The 23,904-nt window shown below is 44.2% G+C and overlaps 1 protein-coding gene across 1 annotated transcript in view; it reads left to right on the forward strand.

Moving 5' to 3' along the window:
* Positions 1-23,904, forward strand: part of SLC13A2 (solute carrier family 13 member 2) — an 83,825-nt gene that overhangs the window by 37,121 nt on the left and 22,800 nt on the right. Inside the window, exons 3-5 of the mRNA XM_033922438.1 lie at positions 441-577; positions 11,541-11,700; positions 20,895-21,076. Of these exons, the coding sequence (XP_033778329.1) occupies positions 441-577; positions 11,541-11,700; positions 20,895-21,076 (479 nt within the window). The remainder of the gene's footprint in view (positions 1-440; positions 578-11,540; positions 11,701-20,894; positions 21,077-23,904) is intronic.

Genomic DNA, 23,904 nt, shown 5'->3' on the forward strand with positions numbered 1-23,904 from the left:
TCTGCGGTATCACACAGGGAGAGGGACTCCCTCAGTCTGCGGTAGTGTCACTCAGGAAGAGGGACACCCTCAGTCTGTGGTAGTGTCACACAGGGAGAGGGACTCCCTCAGTCTGCGATAGTGTCAAACAGGGAGAGGGACTCACTCAGTCTGCAGTGGTGTCACACAGGAAGAGGAACTCCCTCAGTTTACGGTAGTGTCACAAGGGAGAGGGACTCAGTCTGCAGTGTGTCACACAGGAGGAAGGACTTCCTCAGTCTCTGATATGAGAAGAACTCTCTCATCTTGTGGTAGTTTCACACAGAAAGAAGGACTCCCTCAGTCTGCAGCAGTGTCACACATGAAGAGGAATCACCTCAGCCTGTGGTCCCTCAGTCACACAGGGAGAGGGCTCCAAATTAACTGTAGTTTCACGAGGCTCATTTTCTCCTCCTCTCTAGGTGTGTATGCAGTATTTGAAAGACACCAACATGCTTTTCATTGGGGGGCTGCTGATGGCCATTGCTGTGGAGCACTGGGATTTGCACAAGCGGATAGCTCTACGTGTCCTACTGATTGTTGGCGTCAAACCAGCCCTGTGAGTTACACCTACACCAAGAGAAGCAGAGAGACAACGGGTGTCATGCTGCTTAACAGGGCATTGGGAATCAGATATTTTTCTCTCTATGCTTATTGGTAAACTTTCTATACCATTCTTCGACAAAAACAGAGCAGTTTACAAAACTCACAAGCATAAGAAAGAGAAAATAAAAAAAACCCCCAAAAACCCAACCTACTATCCATCAGTCCAGCCACTTTACATAAACAATCACAAAGCTTCAAATACCAGTGAATGATAACACGTCTTCAAATCTCTTTTTAACTTCTTAGTGTTTCAGCTCTAAGATATTGTGGAAGAGAATTCCATAATGCTAGTGTCAGATACAAAAAAGTCAATGGATCACGATAGATAGGGTGGATCACTTTTATAAAATTACAATCAGCAGTAGTAGCAAAAGTAACCGAGTTTATTCTGGCCCCTTGTTCTCTAGCTCCAAACTCTGCCCCTAAAATGGCTGACAGCAGTCATGAAGATAGAGCGGAAGGGCGGAGTTTAGAAGCTAGAGGCCAAGTTTTCAGGATAAACTCTCCCTTCTGCTCAAAGAAAATTGATTCCTACAGGTTGCCGGCTGCAGACTTCTCAAAGAAAAGTTGCCGGCATTCTGTTCCTCCACTGAGGGGCAGTGTGTTGTCAGAAACTGCCCTTTAGTTGCTGCCCCTGAAACAGCCTGCAATAGGCAAAGCACTGCTACTGTGAGCTAATTTTAATAATTTTATCTATCATGATCCTTTCTCTCCTTTTACTACTACTGGCTATGGATCATTTTTGTTTCTTTTGTGTTAAAGCCAGATTAAAAATAAAAAAATACAACCTCTAAATGAGCTTTAGACAAAAGAGGCAATGAAAGTTTTTATTAAAAGACTGAGATCGCAGAGTGTGAGACAAACATACGGTAGAAAGAGGTTGGACAAATAACTAGCAGTCTCCTACTAGAAGGCCAAATGCACCAACATCAAAATGTTAAATTTTACATAGGATTGGTTTGGTAACCAATGGTGTACCATGAATTAGGAGTCAATTTTACAGACATATCATGAACCATCTAAAGGCGATGCAATTATACTTGACATAAGCCATCATAAATAGCATCACAATAATCTAATCCGCTAATTAGGAGAGCAAACACCAGTGTAACCAGTGATTACTCCTAATAACCTTAATAGACCAAAGCAACCCAAAACTGGACCTAATTATCGACCATATCTGGGCTTGAAATGAAAAATGACCACCACAAATAAACCCTAAGGTTCTGTGTGAAGTAACCAGAGGGAAAGCATAGGAGAGCAGGTGTTGATGGCTTTAGGGCAGGGGTCCCCAAAGTCCCTCCTTGAGGGCCGAATCCAGTCGGGTTTTCAGGATTTCCCCAATGAATATGCATGAGATCTATGTGCATGCACTGCTTTCAATGCATATTCATTGGGGAAATCCTGAAAACCTGACTGGATTTGGCCCTCAAGGAGGGACTTTGCTTTAGGGGATCGCGCTTTAAACAAGGGTTTCCAGTCAAGAAGAAGCAGCTGACAAACACTCAGTGGCTCACAATAAAGCCACATGGATGTCTGAGTTTGACTTCTACTGCAAATGAAATACTGTACAGCATAAAGCTGATGGCATGCACATTTTATGCACAGAAAACTTGTGGTTAATGAAAGGGGGGTGCATGCCAGACACATATGCAGAAACAGAGAAACATAATGGCAGATAAAGGCTAGATGGCTCATCCAGTCTGCCCATCCGCATCATCCATTATCTCTTCCTCTCTCTAAGAGATCCCATGTGACTATCCCAAGCTTTCTTGAAATCAGACATAGTCTCTGTATCCACCTCCTCTACCGGGAGACAGTTGCACACATCTATCACCGTTTCTGTAAAAAAGTATTTCCTACTCCTGAGCCTATCACCTCTTAACTTCATCCTATGACCTCTCATTTCTGAGCTTCCTTTCAAATGAAAGAGACTCGATTCATGCGTATTTACATCACATAGGTATTTAAACGTCTCTTATCATATCTCCCTTCTCCCCTCCAAAGTATACATATTGAGATATTTAAGTTTGTCCCCATACGCCTTATGATGAAGACCATGCACCATTTTAGTAGCCTTCCTCTGGACCGACTCCATCCTTTTTATATCTTCTTGAAGGTGTGGACTCCAAAATTATACACAATATTCTAAATGAGGTTTCAAAACAGTACTATACAGGGGCATCAATACCTCCCTTTTCCTACTAGCCATACCTCTCCCTTTGCACCCTAGAATCCTTCTAGCTTTTGCCATCACCTTTTTCAACCTGTTTGGCCACCTTAAGATCATCACATTCACACCCACATCCACCTCTTTTCATGCACAAAAGTTCTTCATCCCCTAAACTGTACCGTTCCCCTGAGTATCATGGTAAGCAGGCATGGTCAAACAAAATCGAGAGTGTCGGTTGTATGAAGTCCTGCAGTACTCAATCCTCTCTCTCCTGTTCTTTTTAATATACAGTTATGTCCCCTCCCTTCTTTGATTCAGTCAAAGGGCTTTAGCAGCTTTTTTTTTTTTTTTTTGCACTTAAATATTCTTTACGCACTGCATTTAGCTACTGTGGGCCTAATGGGGCGGTGCCTATGGCTAGGATGTCTAGCGATGTCTAAGTTCGCCTAGGCACCACTAGGCATGATTCTATAAACGGTGTTGTTTTTTGGATTGACAACCATGCCGAACAGCACCTACAATATAGGCGCTGCTTGGCGCCATTTATAAAATCTGGCCCTAAGGCCCATATTTTATAAATGCCACCTAACTTAAGTGGTAAAAAGTCATTTAAAAACTGTTATAATATCATTTTTAAAAATGGCATCTATGGAGGCACCTTAGAATGCCTAAGATCAAAGTAGACATGGTTAACGCCAGAAACAACCTTAGGGATTCTAAGGTGCCTCCGTAGATTCGATTCTCATCAAAGGTAGGCACTGGAAATGTAGGCCTCTAAACCTCTGGCCTGCATTTCCAGTGCCTACCTTTGGTGAAAGCCGCAATTTATATCATAGGCGTTGGAACAGGGAAGGCCACATGGGCCATGGCCTCCCCAAAAACTGGTGCCCCCCCCCTCCTGACTCCGAGGGTTTAACTTAAAATGATTGGGCAGCCGCCACCATGCAGCTTCAAGGAGCAGACCTGCCCCTGGAAGTAGAATGAAGACTTCCGGGGAAAGGCCTTCTTCTTGATGCTGCGCAGCGGCTGTCCAATCCTTTAAACTTGAAGTTGCTGCACGATTTTGCCGGGGCTAGGGTGGAGCGCCTTGGTCTCCCCCCCCCCCCCCCAACAAGACAGCATTCCACTGCCCCTGATTTATATGCAATTGGGTGGCCATTTATTAGGTGGCTGCCAATAACAATTCTGTTTATAGAATCTGGCCCTAAGTACCTAAAATAATACTTTTTGAGTAAAAAGTAAAAGCAATGCAACTACAGTTCAATGTCTGTTCATGAGGAATTGCTACCAACTCACCTAACCAGTTCAAACTCACCTAACCAGTTCAAACACAGGCAACGCCATTGTTCTTGTAGGCTATATTCACAGAACAGCAAAATTTAAGATGAAATGATCTTTGATGAGATTTGTTTCATTTGACTGAGGAATTGTCATTTACATCTCTCTCTCTTCCACATTTACTTTTAACTGTGAGGTAAAAGTAGTTAAAAAAAAACAAAAACCCAAACCTGGCAAAATTATTACTTCAGTAAAAGTAACAAATGTTGTCTCAAACTCCTTTACAAGTAAAAGTATCAAATCTTTTTACTTAAGTATAGTAATTAGTTACATTTACATTTGTAACTTAAGCCCCTACAATATGGAATTCATTACCATCATATTTAAGGGCGGAGCATAATCTAGATAAATTTAAGGGCAACCTTAAAAGCTTCTTACTTAAAGACGCTTATGACTACTAATAGATCTCTGGCTCCTCCCTTGCCACATTCTGTTCCTACTCATATTCAACATCAAGATGATTTCTCCCATTTCCTTTTTGTTTTAAACTTAATTTTATTCTCTCCTTTTAAAAATTGTATTTCTCCCCACTTTCCTATTGTTTTCATGTAAGTAAAGTTGTGTCTTAATAAGTCCGTTGATTGTTCCCCATTTTAATTGTCAGACGCGTGGAAGGACGTCTAAGTCCGTTTACATCCATCTCACAAGTTGTCCAAAGTAGAAAACAGCTTAAGACACATTTTCGAAAATTACGTCCAACTTTTTTTTCGTTTCGAAAATCATCTAATTATACATCCTGCCGATCTGATCGTCCAAGCTGCTAAATTGTCCATCTTTATACCACATTTTCGTCCAACTTTCCGTCCAAGTCCAAAACGCCTAGAACAAACCCTGTTGGACGTGGGAGGGGTCTGCAAAATGATGGACTGCAAACCCAGACATGCCACTTAAATAGTGGGGTACCTTACAGGGCACTGCTGTGAACTTCACAACAAGGGTGCCATGTCTTCTCCTCCCTACAGCTCCTTTATAGGTTATGGTGAGTCCCCCAAACCACCTCCAGAATCCCCTAGACCCACTTATCTACCACCCCAATAGCCCGTATGGCTTCAGGAGCCACTTATATGCCAGTAAAAAAGGATTTGCGGGGTGTATAGGGGAGTGCACATGTTTATGTATCAATGCAGTGATAACAGGGGCTTATGGGCATGGGTCCTCCTCTCCATGGGTCCCTAACCCACCCCCAAGACGGCTTAAGCTGCCTCTGTGCTGGACGACTAGGCTTTCCTATGCCAGGTGGCCAGTTGATGATGGTCTGGAGGCTGAATTTTAAAGGTGTGATTAATATTTTTATAGAGGGGGGGGGGGGGGGTCGGTGAACACTGTGGTAGTGTGTGTGGGTCTATATTATGTGTTTTCAGTGCTTATCTGGTAAGTTTAGGTGAGTTTTTGTGACTTAGACCATCTTTTACATGGTCTAAGTCACAACGTCCAAGTTCCGTCTAGACTCTGTTGTAAAACTTTCAGTTATACATGCTGTACGACTAAGTCTACGCCGGCCTACGCCCCGCCCAACTCCCGCCCTCGACACTCCTCCTGAAATGCCCCGTTTAGCTTTGGTCATTCAGCGGCACTATGAAGGCCTAGGTTGTTTAGAAATACATTCCAAAACCCGTTTTTAGTATCGGCACTTGGATGTATTTGGGAAATGTTCGTCCAAGTGCCGACTTAGGCTGGTTTTTGGACATTTTTCTCTTTCGATTATGAGACCCTTAGTATTTATGATTAGCGTTTTATCAAATTTTAACAAAACTTGAAACATATACCCCTCCCCCATCCCTTTTACAAAACTGTAGCACGTTTTTTAGCGCCAGCTGCGGTGGTAACAGCTCCAATGCTCATAGGAATTCTATGAGCATTGGAGCTGTTACCATCACAGCTGGCGCTTGGGGGGGGGGGGGGTTAATTACTGTACAACACTGTCTGTTTCTTTTTCTCTTTGAAAATTAATAAAGGCAGAATGCACATCAAATTATCTGTGTACCTTATTCCTGCCATACATATAGTGCAGTTTATAAGCAGTGCTCATACATTTCAGACTAGAAGGCTGGTGCATCATTCTCCTTTTCTAGATGTTATCATTAATTCCTCTCATACAATCTAATACATATCATTAATTGCTCTCATACAATCTAATAAAACAAGCAGAGCTACCTTACAAAAGGTTGTTCCATAGAGCACAAAAGGATTTTAAATATACAATATGGGACTCATAATTAAAATAAAAAAATAAAAAAAGTCCAAAAACCAGCCTAAGTCGGCACTTGGACAATCAAAAAGACAGGTCATCCAAGTACCGATAATCAAAACTGATTTTAGATGTATCTAATACTAGCTTAGGCCTTTATCCTGCCTCTGTACGCCTAGAGCAGGGGTGGGCAACTCTGGTCCTCGAGGCTGGAATCCAGTCGGGTTTTCAGGATTTCCCCAATGAATATGTATGAGATCTATCTGCATGCATTGCTTTCAATGCATATTCATTGGGGAAATCCTGGAAACCCAACTGGTTTCCGGCCCTCGAGGACTGGAGTTGCTCACCCCTGGCCTAGAGCGAAAAGGGGCGTTTTTGGAGGAGTGGCTAGGGCTTTGAGGTGGGCGGGATGTGAGTCATCCTAGACTTAGTCATCCAGCAACCATAACCCAAAAACTGTGACAGGTTGCCAGACTAAGTCAAAACAGGTATAAGTTCCGAATCGGGCAGCTGAGCTGATCACGGCTCCCATGATCAGCTCAGCAGCCCAGGCAACCCATCTCCCCCCCACCCGTAACAATCGCAGCGGGGGGGGGGGAGGGTTGGCGGGATTGGGCATTCCTCCTGCCGGTGAAGAGTATCATTGCATGTGGGGTGTTCAGGGAAGGTGGCCAGCAAGAGGGATTGGGCATCTTTCCTGCCGGTGAAGAATGCATCGCATGCGAGCTGATCGGTGGGGGTGGGGAGGTGGTCAGCAGGAGGGATTGGGCAGCTCTCCTGCCGGGGAACATTCGGGAGGGGTGCGTGGTGGCTTTAGGCAGGAGGGACTGGGCATCCCTCCTTCCGTGATCGTTATAGGGGAGAGGAGGGGGGACAGTTCCAGGATTCTTTAACCGGTGTTGTTTATGACAGACGCCAATTAGAGAATCGTGCTTTTAGGAGAAGGACTGACCCCTCCTTCGCCTAAAAGGTCTTGTTTTGGGCGTTTGGGACTTGGGTGATTTTTTTGGTCGGGAATGTGTTCTAAATATACACGTAATGGCAGTCTGGGTGATTAAACTGCTGAACGTACAGGTAGGCCATTCTTTAAAAAAAAAAACCCACATTTTGGATGGGTTTTTTCGAGAATGGACATTTCCCTGCTGCCTACTTTGTGCTTATAGGGCCTTAGGCCAAAAGGGGACTTAGATGTTGTTTTTGATTATGCTCCTCCATGTATTTTTTCTGTTTAGATTTACGGACCACATCTTCCACATATGCTCAGTTTTATTTACAGAATTATATGTCTGAGAGCCCTATGCCTACCACTATAAATTAATGTATCATAACAATAAATTCTACCCATTTAAGATAAAGTAACAGCTGCTCCTTCTGTCTTGTTTGGTTTGGGCTTCTTCCTTTTATGACAGATTTTAATAACTTTATTGGCACAACAATTGGACATGTGTTGCCAAATAATACATCAAGGGGATAATTTTATAAAGGATAATTGGCATGTAAAGGCATTTTTACAGAAGAAAACCACAGAACCTGGTAATACAGAATGCCAGTAGACAAAGAACATTATTACCATAGATAAACAGGATTCCTGAAGGATGTAATTCTTTATTAAAAAGCTGATGGGGGCCATGTTTTGCCCTCAGGCTGCGTCAGAGGTACAAAGATACAGCAAACCCCAGGGTCAAACACAAGGTTATAATATTTTTTTTGATAAGACTGGCTCATGCTATATGAGAGACATTAGGAGAGCAGTTTGATATTGCTGTTTTATTCTATAACTGAAATAACCTTGTGATTGACAATAGGATTTGCTGTATCTTTGTACCCCTGATGCAACCTGAGGACAAAGCATGGTAATATTGGATTTTTAATAACGAATGACATCTTTTGAAGCATTTTTACATATGTACAAGTTTAGGGGGTGAAGAACTTATGTGCGTGACAGAAGAGCAGGGCTTGGTTGTGATTGTATGTGATGATCTTAAGGTGGCCAAACAAGTTGAAAAGGTGATGGCGAAAGCTAGAAGGATGCTCGGTTGCATAGGGAGAGGTATTGATGCTTCTGTATAAGACTCAGGTGAGACCTCATTTAGAATATTGTGTACAATTCTGGAGATATAAAAAGAATGGAGTTGGTCCAGAGGAAGGCTACTAAAATGGTGCATGGATAAGAGGTGCCCAGGATAGAGGCGCCCCCCTGTGCCCTCCTCTCCACTTTCCCTCCGCTCCTTCCATGCCCCCGCCTGTCATACTTGCACCCTCCCTTCCCACCCCTATACCTCTAAATCTTCGTCTGCGTGAGCAGCTTCTTCGGCTTGCTGCTTGTGCTGGCATTCCCTCTGATGTCACTTCCGGGTCCTGTGACCCGGAAGTAATTTCAGATGGAGCCAGGCCAGCTCGGGCAGTAGGCTAGAATAGTTGCTTGTGCTGGCGAACATTTTTAAAGAGGTCCCTGGGGGTGGGGAAGGGAGACCGTGAGCGTGGTGTGGGGGAGCGGAGAGGTGCCGACATCCCCACAAGATGGCGCCTGGGGCGGTCTGCCCCAGCCCCCCCCCCTTTACCACACCATTGCCTTTTGCGGTGGTGTACATTGAGGTATAGTAGGTTTTTTTTCTGTTCCTAGAGGGCTAACAATTACAAAAACAAAAGGAGTTAGAGTCCCTTGGGTCACATTTGGCTGCACTAACCACTAGGCTGCCCCTCTGCTCTCCATGGATGTCTTTGTAGCCATTTTCTAAGAATGCTGGCATACAGACGTCCATGTTCCTTGTTTTCTGCCATTCATAATTTGGGCATTCTAGTTTGTAAAAGGGCTGTTCATGTTGAATGTCTCCAGTCCAAGAATGCTCATCTCATTTATTTTCGAACAGGAAATTTTGATGTGTTTTCGGTTTGAAAATAACCTGAGAGATGGACACCCATTTGCAATATTCTGATGTGCACGTCTCTGTTCTGTTTTGTGCGTCCTTTGGACAACGCCCCTCCATGTGTCTTTATCAAACAAGCTAGACCTATCTGGCCTTCACACATAAGCAATCTGTTATAAAATTACTCACCAAATGATTAAAACTAAAAGTAAAAAAAACTGCAGGATATAGAAAGTCCCATAAGAACAATTCCCAGGTTTTGGTGCTTACAGCTTTCCGAATATATTGCTGCCATCATTTTTTTCTGATAACCCTATTGCGAAAGGGTTTGACAGAATCCCATCTTCCTTGATCCTATTGAGGTCTAGCAGTGAACAGAAAGAAGTCTCCCCAATAATTTAGAATTTTATGTAAATGTTAGAATGTCAAATATGGTACAGCCTTCTTCCTCATCCACCTCTTCGCAAGTCCCTACTGATCGTTAGCATTGTGTCCTTCCCTTTGTGCGGTTTCTAGTTAAAGGAGGTGGAAAGCATACTGTACCTGGATTTTCAGCGACCTGTCTTTACATTTCCACAGCCTGATCCCAAGCTCTCCTGTTACAGGAGAGGGACAGCATGCTACCTCCAGGACCGCTGCTTTTTAACATATTTATCAATGATCTAGAGATGGGAATAACTAATGAGATAACTAAATTTGCTGAAGACACAGTTGTTCAAATTTGTAAGAGGATTGTGAAAAATTGAAAGAGGACCTTGTGAGACTGGGATACTAGGAGTCAAAATGGCAGATGACATTTTGTGTGAGCAATTCAAAATGATGCATGTGGGAAAGAGGAACCCAAACTATAGCTACGTGATCCAAGGTTCCACGTTAGGAGTCACTACCCAACAAGGAAAGGATCTAGGTGTCATTGTTGAAGATACGTTAAAATAGGGTTACCAGATGTCCAGGAAAACCTGGACATGTCCTCTTTTTAGAGGACTGTCTGGGGTCCTGGACAGACTTTCCAAAACCCATCAGTTTATCCAGAATTTGGAAAGCCCCAACGAGCTCTGGCAGCATCTGGAGGGCATCTGAGCATGGGCAGATGACGTCACACACATCTGCGCATGCTCCAGGCCCTCCAGACGCGGCTGGAGCTTGTCAGGGAAGAAGAGAGGAGTTTTGTGGGGGCAGGGCTGGAGGCTGAACTGGGAAGGGCTGGGGCAGGTGGAGCCGAAAGCAGAACTGGGTAGGGCCAGGGCGAAACAGGATAGGGCCATGTATCCAGATTTTTGCTGCCTGGAAAATGGTAACCCTACATTGAAACCCTCAGCTCAGTATGCAGTGTTGGCTAAGAAAGCAAATAGAATATTAGGAATTATCAGGAAAGGAATAGAAAACAAAGCTGAAAATGTTATAATGCCCTTGTATCATTCTATGTTATGGCCACACCTCAAATACAATGGCTCCTTTTATCAAGCCACGCTAGGGGGGTTAGCGCGTCTGACATTTCATCATGCGCTAACCCCCGCGGCTAGCTAAAAATCTAATGCCTGCTCAATGCAGGCATTAGCAGCTAGCGTGGCAGGTGGTTTAACGCGTAGTATTACGCATGTTAAACCCCTACCGCAGCTTGATAAAAGGACCCCTATTTGCAATTCTGGTCGTCATATCTCAAAAAAGATATAGCAGAATTAGAAAAGGTACAGAGAAGGGCAATGAAAATGATAAAAGGGATGGGATGACTTCTCTATGAGTAAAGGCTAGGGCTAGAGCTCTTCAGCTTGGAGAAGAGATGGCTCGGGGTGATATGATAGACATCCATAAAACACTGAGTCTGATGGAAAGGGTAGATGTGAATTGCTTTTTTACTCTTTCCAAAAATACTAGGACTAAGGGGCATGCGATGAAGCTACTAAGCAGTAGATTTAAAACAAAATGGAAAAAATATTTCTTCACGTAACATGTAATTAAACTCTGAAATTTGTTGCTAGACAACGTGGTGAAATTAACCTAGCAGGGTTTAAAAAAGGTTTGGATAATTTCCTGAAACAGAAGTGCATAGACCACTATTGAGATGGTTTGGAGAAATTCACTGCTTATTCCTAGGATAAGAAGAATAAAACCTGTTTTACTACTTGGGACCTGATGAGGTTGGCTCTTAGGCATTGGTGGAATGAGGCATTATGACATCACAATCTCAGCTCTGGAACGTTGCTACTCTTTGGGTTTCTGCCAGGTACTTGGGACCTGGGTTGGCCACTCTTGGAAACAGGACACTGGGCTTGATGGACCTTTGGCTTGTCCCATTATGGCAATTCTTATGTTCTTATGTTCCATACCTCTCCTTCTGTCTGTACAGCCTGATTCTGGGGTTCATGATGGTCACCGCTTTCCTCTCTATGTGGATCAGTAACACAGCCACCACAGCTATGATGGTGCCCATTGCACAGGCCGTCCTGGAACAACTCCACAGCTCCAAAACGTCACAGGAGGAAAATGAAGATACTGAAGAGAAGAAGGTATCTACTATAATAAAACGCTAAGCGCGCATGCGCACTCTTACCGCCGTGTTCCCTGATCCCTGATCTGTAGGTCTGTGGCAGGTAAGAGTACACATATGCGTGTTGTTGTTCTATTATAAGGACCAGCAGCAGGTAACACGCCGCGACTCCCCCCCCACCGGCGCCGACCCTACCCGGCACACCCGAAACCCCCGTTGACCCTCCCAGCCGACCCTTTCCACCGCGAGACGAACACAAACCTCCCAGCTCCAGCAGCGTCCGAGGCACAGTAAACATGCTGCTTCGCATCCTTCTACTGGCCTGATTTCCTCTGCCACGTCCCTGATGACATCATCAGAGACACAGCAGAGGAAATTAGGGCAGTAGAAGATCGCGAAGCAGCGTGTGTACTGTGTCTCGGACGCTGCTGGAGCTGGGAGGTTTGTCGGCCGTCTAGCGCTGGGAGGGTTGGCTGGGAGGGTCAACAGGGGTTTCGGGTGTGCAGGATAGGGTCAGCGCCGGGGGGGGTGTTTAAATGGAAACATGCTGCTCAGGGCGATTGTAAGGAGGCAGGCAGGCTGGCTTCGTGGGGTGGGGGGAGTTTAAATGGAAACATGCTGCTCAGGGGGATGGGAGGCAGGCAGGCAGGCTGGCATCGGGGGGTGGGAGTGGGACAAAGTCTGGAAGATAATGATGGGGACATAGGAAGGAGGCACTAGGGGCACTAAGGACATAGAAAGGGGCACTGAGGGCACTAAGGACATAGGATGCACTGAGGGCACTAAGCAGGACAGAGACACTGGGGGCACTAAGGACACAGGAAGGAGGTACTGGGGCACTAAGGACGTAGGAAGGGATACTAAGAACATAGGAAGGAGGCACTGAGGGCACTAAGGACATAGGGAGAGACACAGACAGACAGGCAGCATGCAAGGAGAGAAAGACAAAGAAAAAAAAAAAACCCAGACAGACAGACATCTACTCTAGCACCCGTTAATTTAATGGGCTTAAACACTAGTACAGTATATGATATATTAGGAAAGAGTCAATGTTACATGACATATGTAAAGGGAACAAAATTCAAATTTCTTCTACTGCTCAAAAAATTCCACAAGGAGAAAATCAGAATGTTATAGCAATACACAATGAACCCAACTATATAGAGTAAAACAATAACACGGGTCCTGATATTTAAAGTGCTTTAACTTGTCACAAACTGACGCTGACTAGTTAAATCATGTATAACTGGCTATCTGTGAATATCCCCACTGAATATTTACAGTTAGTACTTAGCCGGGAGTCACTTATCTCGGGAGTATTCCAAGGACGTTTCGTGCATGGGACACACTTAAGTCCCAATATTCAGTGTTAACCAGGCAAGGTTAGCACAAAAATAAGACCACATAAATGGCTAACCTATCTTTGGCCCCCTTTTATCAAGCTTTGTTAGGGTTGTTTTTTTTTAAATTGCTGGCCACTGCGGTATAAGCTCTGACATTCATAGGAATTGTATAAGCGTCAGAGCTTTTACCGCAGTGGCCATTGATATCTTAAAAACCCTAATGCAGCTTGATAAAAGGTGGCCTCTATGCGCTAGCCAATGGCCATTAATGCTGAATACCCACTTAAAAAGTTATCAGCTGGCGGCCAAAAATGAAACTGGATATTCAGTGCCAGACACCAGAATATCCAAATTCAGGGCTTGCAGTGGACAGCACAATTAAAGCCCACAGCCGGCTAAAAATCATGCTGACTATATTTTATGTACTGTATAAATATATGCTGGAAACAGAGACGTTCAGAAATTTTGACATGCAGCTGATTTAAAGTTAAAGTGAAGGCCTATCATTGTGGTGATTTTAGTATCTTTAGTCCCTGAAGCAGATGGCAAAACGGAGCACCTCGCCAGACTACAGCCTGCCTGGAGCTGGCCTGTACCATACAAAACAGCTAAGTGATTTGATTTGTTGAGAAACATATTTAAAAAAAAAAAAAAAATTGGGACACAGTTACACACGTGAATTGTTTGAACAGAGTTTTACTCTAAATTAAACTAAAACTTAGCTTTGTATACCGGATCTTCAACCAAAATGGAGCTCGACTCGGTTAACAGTAACTAAAAGAAATACAAAAAAAGTAAGCAAGTTTATTTTGGATTCAAAATAATTTTTTAAAATCTCACTGGATCAGAGACAGATGTGTAGTAATTACATGCTAATGCTATCCTTGAGATGTTTGAGCTCACTCAGTAGTATGACTTGCAAAGAAGCAAATATCAGTTACATGTCAAAATTACTGAATGTCCGTTTCCAACTTATATTTTATAAATAAAACATAGTGCTATTGCTTATCTCTATTTAGTTCGGTGTATTATATTTTATGCTTATGGCTTGGCCACCCTGAATTGGCCCGCTGTTAGTATCAGAAGCTAGGTGGGGTCAGGCTTGGCTTGTACCTGGATAGGAGACCACCTGGGAAAGCACAGTTACTTACCATAACAGGTATTATCTGGGGACAGCAAGCATGTTGGCTCACGGTTCCTCATTTCCGTAAACAACTAAGAAGCCAACCAGGGGAGGTGGGAGGGATGTGAGAATATGTACCTGTTACACGATAAGTAATTCTTTATCGTTGGACACGCAGGCAGCATATTCTCACATGTGGGAATCTCTTGCTTACTGAATGGGATGGTAGGAGTTGGCCATTAGGTAGAAAATAAATTCTGTAAAACTGCTTGGCTGAAACAACCATCTCATCTGGAATACAATTCAAGACAGAAGTGAGATGTGAATGTATGAATTGAGGACCAAGTAGCTGCTTTACAAATATCTTCAATGGGAGAGGAGCGCAAAAACATAGAACCATAATTGCAGATAAATGCCAAATGGCCCATCTAGGCTGCCCATCAGCAGCAGCATTTCTCCCCCTTCCCTGTGCAGCAGCAGCAGCATTTCACCCCCCCCCCCTTGTGTGTGCAGCATTTCTACCCCCTTCCCTGTTCAGCAGCAGCATTTCTCCACCCCCCCTTGCCTGTGCAGCATTTCTACCCTCCCCCTTCCCTGTGCAGCAGCAACATTTTTACGCCCCCCCCTCCTTCCCTGTGCAGCAACATTTCTCTTCCCTGCCCAGCATTTCTGGCCGGTTCCCCTGCTCAAAGCCGCGGATGTCTATACCTCACACAATCCATGGCTGCGTCGGAAACCTACTCTCTGACGTCGTGACATCAGAGGGAACGCTTCCGATGCAGCCGCGGATCGCGCGAGGAGCCGACGCCCATGGCTTTGAGCAGGGGAGCCGGACAGAAGCTAAAGAACCACTGTTTACTGCCGCTGCTGCTGATTAAGGAAAGCAGCAGCGGCAGAATAGGGAGGGTAGCCAGCTGTGCATCCCCTTGGGGCGTGCACCCGGGGCGGACTGCCCCCCCTTGGTACGCTACTGCAGCTAGATATTTTTGCTTGGGCATCTACCTGTATGATCTCTCCAATGTATTCCCATTGAGACAATATATTTTGTTAATACGCTTTTGCTGTTATACTTTTATACTCTGCTCAAATAAAATATTGTTTTGACTGGTAATACACTCACATCTACGTGGTTTTTGGAGCCAGTGAGTAGCTAGTCAACAGGTCTTTACAAGTCAGAGATGTCATGGCCAACTGTATGCACAATCCCCTTCTTTTATTTTATGTTCTACCCTTCCCCGCCCCGTTATGCCCCCGCCATACCCCAGCCTTGCCCCTAGCCCCGCTCCCCTCAGCCTGCTCATCGGTCAGGAAGGCATCCGCGCATGCGCGGATGCCCCTCCCAACGCGATCTACTCTTCAAAACCCAGACAACAATAAGAGAACATGTCTGGGTAAATCCAGACGTCTGGTAACCCTAGTAACATATATTTATATATATTTATATAAGTAATATAAGTGCCATTTCCATACTCAGGTTGTAGAATACTGGCACTTAAGCACATGAACATTACAGATTATATCATCTTGGTGCACAATCAACATAGTATCTAAACGGAAAAGAGCGTTTACATGGGCAGGGCATGGGTGTCTCCCACAATTACGCACATATATTTGTTTTCTATCCTGTTATCCCCAAAGAGCTCAGAAAGGGTTACAGGTTGAACATATATAAAAGAGACAGTTAGCAGGTTATGATTTGCCATAATTACAGTACAGTTTATGAGACAAGTTTTTGTTTTGTTTTTTTAATTCTAGCTTGTTATATACTAGGGGTCTAATGCCAATATACTTAGAGGGGCATAATCAAAAGAAACGTGTAAGTCCATTTAGGGCCTAAGTTGCTAGTTGCCCAAAGTCGGACATGTAAAAATTCCATTTTCGAAAAATACGTCCAAAATATTTTTTTTTCGAAAATCGTCTAACTGTACATCCAGCCGTCTGATTGTCCAGACTGCTAAGTCGTCTTTCTTTATACCCCATTTTCTTCATCCAAGTCAAAAATGCATGGAAAAAGAACTTTTGGGGATGGGAGGGGCCAGAAAAGTGAGGGACTGGACACCCAGACATGGCACCATAGTAGTGTGGTACCTTACAGGGCACTGCTGTGAATTTCACAGAAAGGGTGCCAAATAAACATCTCACAACTCTCTTATAGGTCATGGTGCGCCCCTCCCCCCCCCAAAAAAAAAAAACCCAGAACCTACTAGACCCACTTATCTACCACCCCAATAACCCTGATGGCTGCAGGTGCCACTTATATGGCAGTACAAAAGGGTTTGAGGGGTTTGGGGGGGATCCACATATTTCAACATGAATGCAGTGATTACAGTGGCTTATGGGCCTGGGTCCTCCTCTCCATGGTTCACTAACCCACCCCCAAGACCACTTAAGCCACCTCTGTGCAGCTCTACTAGGCTTTCCTATGCCAGGCTGCCAGGTGCTGATGTTCTGGAGGCAGATATGTAAAGTTGATATTATAATTTTTATGGGGGTGGGGTGAGTGATCACTGGGGCAGTATATGGGGGTCTGTACTTTGCATCTGCAGTGGTTATCTGGTCACTTTGGATATCTTCTTGTGACTTAGACCTGGTTATAGATGGCCTAAGTCACAACGTCCAAGTTCCATCTAGGCAGTGTTGTAAAACTTTCGATTATACATGCAATATGACTAAGTCTAGGACAGTGTATAGGGGAGAGCACATGTTTCAGTATCAATGCAGTGATTACAGGGGCTTATGGGTATGGTCCTCCTCTCCATGGGTCCCTAACCCACCCCCAAGACAGCTTAAGACGCATGACTAGACTTTCCTATGCCAAGCTGCCAGGTGATGATGTTCTGGAGGCACAATTTTCAAGTTGTGTGATTAATATTTTTATGGAGGTGGGGGGGGATCGGTGATCACTGGGGTAGTGTGTGGGGGTCTGTATTATGTGTTTGCAGTGCTTATCTGGTCACTTTAGGTGGGTTTTTGTGACTTAGACCATGTTTTAAATGGTCTAAGTCATAACGTCTAAGTTCTGTCTAGGCTCTGTTGTTAAACTTTCGGTTATACATGCAGTACGACTAAGTCTAAGCCTGCCCACTGTCAGTTTGAAAGTGGCCCCCACAATATTAGGTGGTAGGGGTTAAGTGAAATGCGCACTGACAGACGCCAGGTCCCAGGTTCAGTTCCTTCACAGAAGTTTCATTAGGGATAGAATCAAATAAGAAGCACAGCCAGGGGTGATTATATAAAGAATATATTATAGAAATAGTCTTACAGAAAAGTAATATTTATAAGCATTACAATTAAGCAGAGAGCATTACACTTAAGCAGAGAGCAAGCAGTCTCACTGCCTTACAGAGGTCAGAGACAGAGAGGGACATAGAAGCTTGCAGTTCTAGGAAGCTTCGTGTTCCATAGATAAAGGGAAGGATAGACAGAGAGAGGGGGAGCCAGAGTGCCAAGCCAAGAGCCAAGAGATAGCTAGATAGAAAGAGAGAGAGAGGGCCAAGACCCCTCTCCTGATAGCTCCATAGAAAAAGAGAGAGATAACTTGATAGAGCAGAGAGCAGGCTTTTATACCTTGGAATCTTATTCTGAATAGAGAAAATATTGTATCTCCCAGTATCTTTCTGTTTAGAACTTGCAAACTGTTTGAAACAATGGTTAATTTAATTGCTAAGGAGGGTGAGATACCTGTAAGCATGGTGATGGGATTAAGTCTCTGGCTTGATCTGTGCACCATTGTCCTAAGCACCCTCTTAATCAGACATTAACACCTTTTAGCTAGCCATGATTCAATCAGGGCTACTTGAAACTTAAAATATATCAATCAGGGCTACTTAAAACAGTTTCCCTGCACTAAGGGTCTATCTGCCTTCCCATGCCAGGGTCAGATTGATATAATCTCCCAGAGGCCTCTAGGTTGACACCCACGTCCCGCCCAAATCCCACCCTCGACACTCCTCCTGAAACACTCCATTTAACTATGGTCGTTCAGCAGCACTATGAAGGCCTAGATCGTTTAGAAATACGTCTAAAACCCATTTTTATTATCGACACTTGGGCGTATTTTGACAATGTTCATCCAAGTGCCGACTTAGGCCGGTTTTTGGACGTTTTACTCTTTCGATTATGAGCCCCATAATATACAATTTACAGGTTAAATTTTCCATAGTTACCATGGAAGAATTTCAATTCAGTTTTTACCCTAACATAACACGTACTGGGATCTTGTACCCATATACATTTCTTTGTAATCTATCGGTCATGGGCAGTGGTGTTACATTACATTACATTAGAGATTTCTATTCCGCCATTACCTTGCGGTTCAAGGCGGATTACAAAAGAGATAAAAAACGGAGGGTTACAATGGAAGAACATTTGTCCTTTCTAGAGAGGTAATGAGTAGGTTATGTAGTTTCTGTATGGCAGGAAGAGGGATGGGGGAAGGACGGTAAGTATGAAGTTAGGGCTGTTTCAGGAATTTCTCGAAGAGTATAGTTTTTATTTCTTTTCTGAACGTCTTGTAGTCTGGTGTCGTTATCAGTAGATTGAAGATTTGGTTATCTAGTTTAGCTGATTGAGTGTCCAGGAGGCCATCGTATAGTTTTTTCCATTCTACTTCTTTGATCGAGGGGTGTGTGAATGGGGTGTGTGTTTTTCTATGTCTGATTGAGGTGGTTTGGATGAGGCGGTTGTTCAGGTAGGTTGGGCTGTCTCCGTTTAAGGCTTTAAATAACATGCAGTAGAATTTAAATAGTATTCTTTCTTGGATTGGTAGCCAATGTGAGTTGATGTATGCTTCTGTAATATGGTCGTGTTTTCTCAATGAGTAGATGAGTCTCAGAGCTGTATTTTGGATTGTTTGTAGTTGTTTAGTCATTGTAGCAGGGCAGGGGAGGTAGAGGATGTTGCAGTAATCTAATAGATTTAGGATTAGGGATTGTACTATAAACTGGAATTATGTTTTATCGAAGAATTTCCTGACTTGTCTTAGATTTCTCATCACTGCGAAGGATTTCTGTATTGTTTTATTTATTTGCGGTTGCATGGTGCAGCATCGGTCTATAGTTATTCCTAGTAGTTTTATGAATGGGATAGCTGATTGTGTTAATTTCTATATTGGTTATAGTTGGGACTTTGTCATTTTCGAGGAGGATGAATTTAGTTTTGTCTGTGTTGAGTTTTCATCTGTGTTGTCTGTGTTCATCTGAGTTTTGTCTGTGTTGAGTTGTAATCTTTCATCCAGGTTGCTACTGTTTCTAGTGTTCGGTGTAATGTATTTGGCAAGGTGGTCTTTGGTGTTAGGTGAAGAGCTATGTTTTTATTCCTTTCCTAAAGTTGAGGAGATCTTCAAGGGATCTGATCTGCGGGGGCAGTTGATTCCAGTGGATCGGTATACCAAATATGGCATAGATTTGTTATTTAAATGCCAAAGTGCAGCATTTAGGCCTGCATGCTCACGCCTACTAGTATTGTGTAATGGAATTTGGGTTATATAATCCATTCTTAGCGCCCAGCATTTTTACGCTAACCTTTGATACACTTTATAGAATTGTCACTAATGTATTTCATACACTGCCCCTGAGCTGTGTGTCACTGTCAGAGACAGGACACTGGGTAAAATGGACTTTGGTCTGACCCAGTTCAGCTGTTCTTATGTTGTTATATAGGAAGAAGATAACATTAAGGAAGAGAATAACTATGTGAACCACGGCTTTGAACTGCAAGAAAAGACACGCTCTGATTGTTGAGATGCATCGAGGAACAGGAAAGTAAGTTGTGCCCTCTGAGGTTCTTAGGGGCCCTTTTACAAAGCTTACTGCATAAAAAAAATAGCTTACCCATGGGGTACACTGAGGCATCCCATGGTAATTAGGGAAGTGCATGTGCTACCCATGTGCTAAAAAATAAAATGAGAAAATTAGCGCAAGGACATAAAAAAAAAAGGAAATTGGCCATTTTACCCCAGTGGGAAAATAATAATAATATAACTTTATTTTTGTATACCGCCATACCCAGAAGAGTTCTAGGCGGTTCACATTAGTTAGACAAAGTTTACAAGTGTTAACGTACCAAATTTGATCATAGAATTGCGAACAGCAAGGAGGAGAAGGAGGGAGAGAGGAGGGAGACGGGGAAGGGGGGAAATTTCGGTAGGGGTGAGGAGGAGGATTGAAGGAGGGGCATTAGGGGTCTTGGTCTCGGAAAAGGTGAGTTTTAAGTACTTTTCTGAAGTCAAGGTAGTCGTGGGCTTTGAGGACCATTTGGGCCAGCCAAGGGTTTAGTTTGGCGGCTTGGAAGGCGTAGGTTTTTTCGAGGAATTTTTTTGAGTGGCATAGTTTTAGGGAGGGGAAGGCGAAGAGTTGAATTTTGCGGGAGTTCTTATAGTTGTGGTTTAGGGTAAAGTGAGGGGTGATGTAGCTTGGGGATAACCATAATATTGATTTTGTAGCAAAAACAGGCACAATTTGAATATGATTCTGGATTCTAGTGGGAGCCAGTGGAGTTCTGTGGTAGAAAGGGATGATGTAGGTCCCTTAGCGCACAGCAATGACCTTAGCAATGGCCTTAGTGCACAGCAATGACTTGCATAAGGGCACACTAAGGCCACTTTTTACTGCTATTCGGTAGAAGGGCCCCTTAGTGGTTCTGATTTCTCTGTCCAGCCTGGTCTCTGAAGCTCTTATATATTTCTGATTCCGGGTCTGAACCTGAACGGCAACTAACTCTCTCTTGTCTCGCACTCCGTTTTCAGAGAACGAGTCCACGGTTGCGGTGGATTTAGCTCTGCAGGAAGAGAAGGACAGTCAACGACAGGAGAAGCATCTGCGACTCTGTAAGGCAATGAGCTTGTGTGTGTGCTATTCTGCCAGCATTGGTGGCATTGCAACGCTGACTGGCACCACGCCCAATCTGGTGCTGAAAGGGCAGATCGATGAGTAAGTTCTGTTCGCTCTAAATGCCAGCTGCTAGTCAGAAACCTTTCCCACAGTCAGGAGCCTGAGAGCTCCGATTCTCATCCTGCCTCTGTCCTGTGCAGACTTCTACAGTCTGTGACTTGAAATAGGACAAGGAAGGATCAAAATCAAGAATATATAAGTTATATTACAACACATGCTATCAGTTTATCTTATTGGGCAGACTAGATGGACCGTCGCAGGTCCTTATTTGCCATCATCTGCTATGTTACCATTGCTATTTTTATGGAATACCCAATTAATCTCAAATATTGCTGTATGTGCCTCATTACTGGGTATAGGAACTGATTTAGTTACAGTTTGTGTAGCAAGCTAGGGCAGGGATTCACTAAACTTCCAAACCGTGTGCGATCCGTTTCTGTTTGCATGTCAGCCGACCAATTCAGTAAAGGCCTGCATGCAAATGGGGACGATCATTAACACGCCCCACCCACCCCTACCCACGGCCAGAGCGATCCCCACTCATGCGTACACCCTGACAGTAGTGACAGGAGAAGTAGCCTCCTGTCACTGCTGTCAGGACTCAGCCCAGCCCAGATCTCTCTTGCCTGCTCCCGGACTCTCCTGCTCTCTGCCGCCATTCCCTGCAGTGCAAGCCTGTGGTTTTAAAGCAGGCCTGCACTGCAGAGAACAGCGGCAGAGAGCAGGATAGTCCGGGAGCAGGCAAGAGAGATCTGCCTGACACCCCCCCAGGCCCTGATCTCTCCTGCCTGCCCTGCTCTGCTCTGCCGTGCCATGCCACGCCCCCCCTGGAGAAAAAAGCAGGAAGGATGTCAATTCCCTCCAGCTATCAGCATTAAAAAAAAAAAAAAAGCTGCATGCTTGCAGCACAACCCTCGCCCCCTCCCCCCTGACCCTCGCCCCCTCCCCCCAAGCTGACTGGCACAGCCCACCTCCATGTAGTAAAAAGTTGTGAGCAGGAGGGGTGACTCAGTCCCTCCTGCTCCTAGGCCTCCCACCCCTCGGCCCACCCCTGGTCAGCCCAGGCGGTCGGCCAGGCCCACCCACCCTGGTACCTTTACAATTGTTGGGAACAGGAGGGGTGCCCGGTCCCCTACGCTGCTCCTACCCTGCTCCTACGCTGCTCAAAATCTTCGGAAGCAGGAGGAAAGTCCTACTGTTCCTGCTCTCCAGCCAGCCGCTTTCCCAATAGCGGCCTTAGGCCCCGCCCCCAGCGCATCATCATGATACACAGGGAAAGCCCTAAGGCACTGATTGGCTGAGGCGCCTCAGGCTCCTCCCCTTTGGAGGGGCCGGGGCACCTCAGCCAATCAGGGCCTTCCTTAGGGAGGAGTCTAAGGAAGTCCCTGATTGGCCATTGTTTTGAAGAACTCAGAGGTCTCAAAGATGTATAAAGGGTTAACTTATTCTTTAACACCCCCTCCCCTCTCTTTTTTACAAAAGTCACGCTAGTTGCTGCCATGTGGCAACGGCCCCAAGGCTCTCTTACAATCCTTATGGGCTTTAGGGCAGTTACCGCAGCAGCCCGGCGCTAAACAAGCTTTGTAAAAGAGACCCTTGCCCCCTCTTTTACTAAGGTGTGCTAACCGATTAGAGTGCGCTAAACGCTAACGCGTCCATAGACTAACATGCATGCATTAGCAGTTAGCGCACCTTAGGAAAAGAAGGCCTAAGTATTTTGGCCCATTTTGTCTAAGGACCTCGAAAATCTCTTCTCTTCATAAAGGTATTTTATTTATTTAAAAAAAAGTTATATTCCAGTGGTCTCAAACTCACGGCTCGGGGGCCACATGCGGCCTGCCAGGTACTATTTTGAGGCCCTTGATATGTTTATCATAATCACAAAAGTAAAATAAAACACTTTGTTGATCATATGTTTCTTTAGCTGTAAATGACAATATTATTATTAAGACTTAGCCTAAAGGAAAGATTTATAAACTATAAAGAGTTTTACCTCATGCAAAATTGTCATTTCTTTAATAAGACATTAACTATTTTTTTCTGAGGCCCTCCAAGTACCTACAAATCCAAAATGGGGCCCTGCAAAGGGTTTGAGTTGGAGACCACTGTTATATTCCGTTTATGCCTATGCACATTACGAAACAAACATAATCATAAGATAAAAACACCACAAAAACCCAGTTAAAGCGCAATAAAACAAAACATTTCCATTAATCACTTCACTCCTTCAGTCACTGCTTCTTAACCACTTAAAAAGGTTCTAGAAAAAGAAATGTTTTAAATAATTTTTTTTTTAAACTCTGAAAGTTATTATTTATTCTCAATTGTTCAACCAGATTATTCCAGAGCTTCACCATTAAAAAAAAGTAAATAATTAAATGTGGAGCTGTGGGAAATTAGGTCCATAATGTTATAAATTCAGCCACAGATATTACCGTACAACATGTTGCCTTGATCCAATTCCTTCTAGGTATGTGAAAGTTGTTTCATTGGCTTGTGAATATCGTTAACACTGTTAAGTAAGTTACTTAATGGCAGTGAGAGATAAGCGAATCATTTGTGGAGTATAGAAGAAATCGTTGTAGACACTTTTCATGCATTGTTCCCAACTGACAGACTGTCCTCAGTAGAGAGTTGCGCGGGGACAGAAATCCCACCCATCCCCGCCAGGATCCTTTCCGTCCCCACCCTTTCCCGTCAGGATCCTCTCTGTCCCCACCCGTCCCTGCCAGGATCCTCTCCGTCCCCACCCATACCCGCAAGGAATTATCTCCATCCCCGCCCGTCCCCATAAAAAGCAGCAATTACTTCTGACAGGATCATCAATTCCACAGTTTCTTTTGTGTTTGCGCTGCTGTTTTCCTTGT

The sequence above is a fragment of the Geotrypetes seraphini genome, chromosome 15 (genome assembly GCF_902459505.1).
Source record: "Geotrypetes seraphini chromosome 15, aGeoSer1.1, whole genome shotgun sequence".
NCBI classification, from domain to species: Eukaryota; Metazoa; Chordata; class Amphibia; order Gymnophiona; family Dermophiidae; genus Geotrypetes; species Geotrypetes seraphini.